Source organism: Plectropomus leopardus, unplaced genomic scaffold (genome assembly GCF_008729295.1).
Source record: "Plectropomus leopardus isolate mb unplaced genomic scaffold, YSFRI_Pleo_2.0 unplaced_scaffold13779, whole genome shotgun sequence".
In the NCBI taxonomy this organism is placed as follows: Eukaryota; Metazoa; Chordata; class Actinopteri; order Perciformes; family Serranidae; genus Plectropomus; species Plectropomus leopardus.
Window position 1 is genome coordinate 1 of NW_024614701.1, and position 2,519 is coordinate 2,519.

The following is a 2,519-nucleotide window of genomic DNA, read 5'->3' on the forward strand; positions in this document are numbered from 1 at the left end:
AGAAAGGGAACAAGGAGAGGAACAAAGAAAGGGAGACAAGGAGAGGAGACAAGGAGGGGAACGAAGCAAAGAGAAGAAAGAAGGAGATGAGAGGAAACATGACAAGGAGAGGAGACAAGGAGAGGAAACACAGAAAGTAAACAGGAAAGGAGACGAAAATAGGAGACAAGGAGAGGAAAAGAGACAATACAAGCAGAGAAAACGAAGGGGAATAAGGGCGTGAAAGGAGACAAGAGCAGGAGAAAAGAAAGGGAACAAGGAGAGGAGAGGAGGAAATGAGGAAACCGTGCATGCGTGTGTGTGTGTACCTGGTTGCGTCGTGCGTTGCGGCTGGGCGGGGCTCTCATGGCCGCCGTGAGCGACTTGCTGGGGGAGGGGCTTCAAACCAAGAAGAAAAAAAGGTGTCAGATGTCGTCATGGCAACATCAGGTATTCATAAACACATTTTTTCTGGCTGCGTCGTATCAAACAGGTAAAAACTACGGCGTGTTCCTTTAAATCGTGCGCGCTCACCTGGGGGACGGCCCCGCGGAGGAGGCGGCCGAGGTGACGCCGCTCTCTGCTTCGGCGTCTCCTCCGCCGTTGATGGTCCCTGCTGCTGACATCACTGCTGACATCATGGCGTTGATGGAGGACAGGTCTCCTCCTCCTTCAGCTCCCATGATTCCTCCTCCTCCTCCTCCTCCTCCTCCTCCTCGGTCTCCGTTCTGTAGCTTCTCTCCTCCGCTCGCCGTCTCCTCCATCGCTCCGTTGATTGCTGCATCGTGAAATTTCAGGTTGTAATTGCGTCTCTATTTTTCAGGCTTAAACGTGTCAAACGTGACGGCGGTCTGGCGCGTACCTTTGAGGTTACTGTGCGTTTTCTCCTCCGTGAGCTCCTCCTCGTTTACTGCGTCTCGCTGCTCCTCTGTGCAGTTTTCCATCACTGCTGAAAAACAAAATCAACAACAAAATTTACTCAGAAAGTTCACAACTCTACGTTTTTTAGTGTATTAGTCAACGTAAAGAGCTTATCGAGCAGTGATACACAACTTATGGCCTGCGGGCCAAATCTGGCCCCTGATAAGGTGCTGTGTGGCCCCCCAACCGCTTTGTATAATCACAGGAACGTCCAAAAATCTTAGAAATGTCCTAAAATCCAAGATACCTCCTAAAATTCTAGAAATTACCTAAAATCTTAGAAATGAAAGTTTATTTCAGAAAGTAAGTCCGAAAATCTGAGACATGTTTAAAATCCAAAGGAATTTCTAAAGTCCCGGAAATGTCCAAAAATCCTACAAATGTCCTAAAATCTGAAAGATGTCCAAAAAGCCCAAAAAACCTACAAATGGCATTAAAATCATAGAAATGTTGTGAAATCCTAAAAATGTCCTAAAATCTAAAGCATGTCCGAAAATCTGAGAAAAGTCCCAAAATCCTACACACCTCCTAATGTCCCAGAAATGTTCAAAATCTGAGAAATGTCCCAAAATCCTACAAATGTCCTTTAGTCCTCACATAAATCAGTCAAAAATGAAACCTGAGCAAACGGCCTTAAATTCAGGTCTTTTCTGTATTTTCTGAACATTTGGGTTTCCGCGAGGACACATTTATTGTCCTCGTCTCTTATCAGCAGCATCCTCAGCTGCTCCCTGTGACGTGATGCGAGACGGCGGAGGACGGCGGCCGTGGCCTTCGATCTATAAGTGAGCAGCAGGTTTGGCTAAGTGCCGACTGGACGAGAGGGGACAAAATATAAAGTTTACAACGCTCACACCTGTCGCTGCACACGGCCGAGACACACAGAGCCAACGCGTGTGTTCATGGAGAGACGAGGGACAAAAAGAGTGTTTGAGAGGGAAAGGTGAGAATATTAACCCTTTAGGGCCCAATTTAATAGCACACACACACGCTGCTCTGCAAACAGAATGCGCTTTTTAAAATCAAGCTTTGTAAAAACCCTGATAATATTATTTTTTTTTATATTTTCATAAATATCAAATATTCATACACCTTCAGAATTTTAACCCTTTACATGCCAGGTTTTTTTTGTCATGATGCCACTATGTTTTTACATGTAAAAAGCCCAAAATGAGCTTTTTTCAAAATCAGGCTGTTAAAAATATTGCACATTAATATTATTTTCTACTTTCTATAAAAATTGTGTTTTTTTAAAATGTTTTTTAAATGGTAAAAAAATAATTTCAATTTACTTCATGAAAGACTGAAAATAACTAATTTTTGTGTTTTTTGTCATGATGCCAGTATGTTTTTAGATGAACCAGAAAAACACACAAAAATTGTTTTTTTTTTTAAAATTTATTTATTATTTTCTACTTTCATTGAGTTTTAACCAACATCAGTCCTAATCATAAATATCAAATATTCATTAATTTTCAGAATTTTAACGCATTAAGTGCCAGGTTTTCGTCATGAAGTCAGTATGTTTTTAGATGAAAACAAAAAAAGAAATTTCAATCTCCTCCTATTATTTAGCTGCTGACAGTCTGGGATATGTCAGTGATCAGCAGCTACATTGA

The 2,519-nt window shown here is 41.9% G+C and overlaps 1 protein-coding gene across 1 annotated transcript; it reads right to left on the reverse strand.

Annotated features, from left to right (window-relative positions):
- Positions 1-290: 290 nt before the first annotated feature.
- LOC121964041 (dachshund homolog 1-like) lies at positions 291-928 on the reverse strand (the record flags this gene model as incomplete). The annotated part of the gene is made up of 3 exons (XM_042514270.1): positions 291-378; positions 514-757; positions 842-928. Coding segments are annotated over 3 exons (419 nt in total), but the record flags the coding sequence as incomplete, so codon positions are not given.
- Positions 929-2,519: the final 1,591 nt, after the last annotated feature.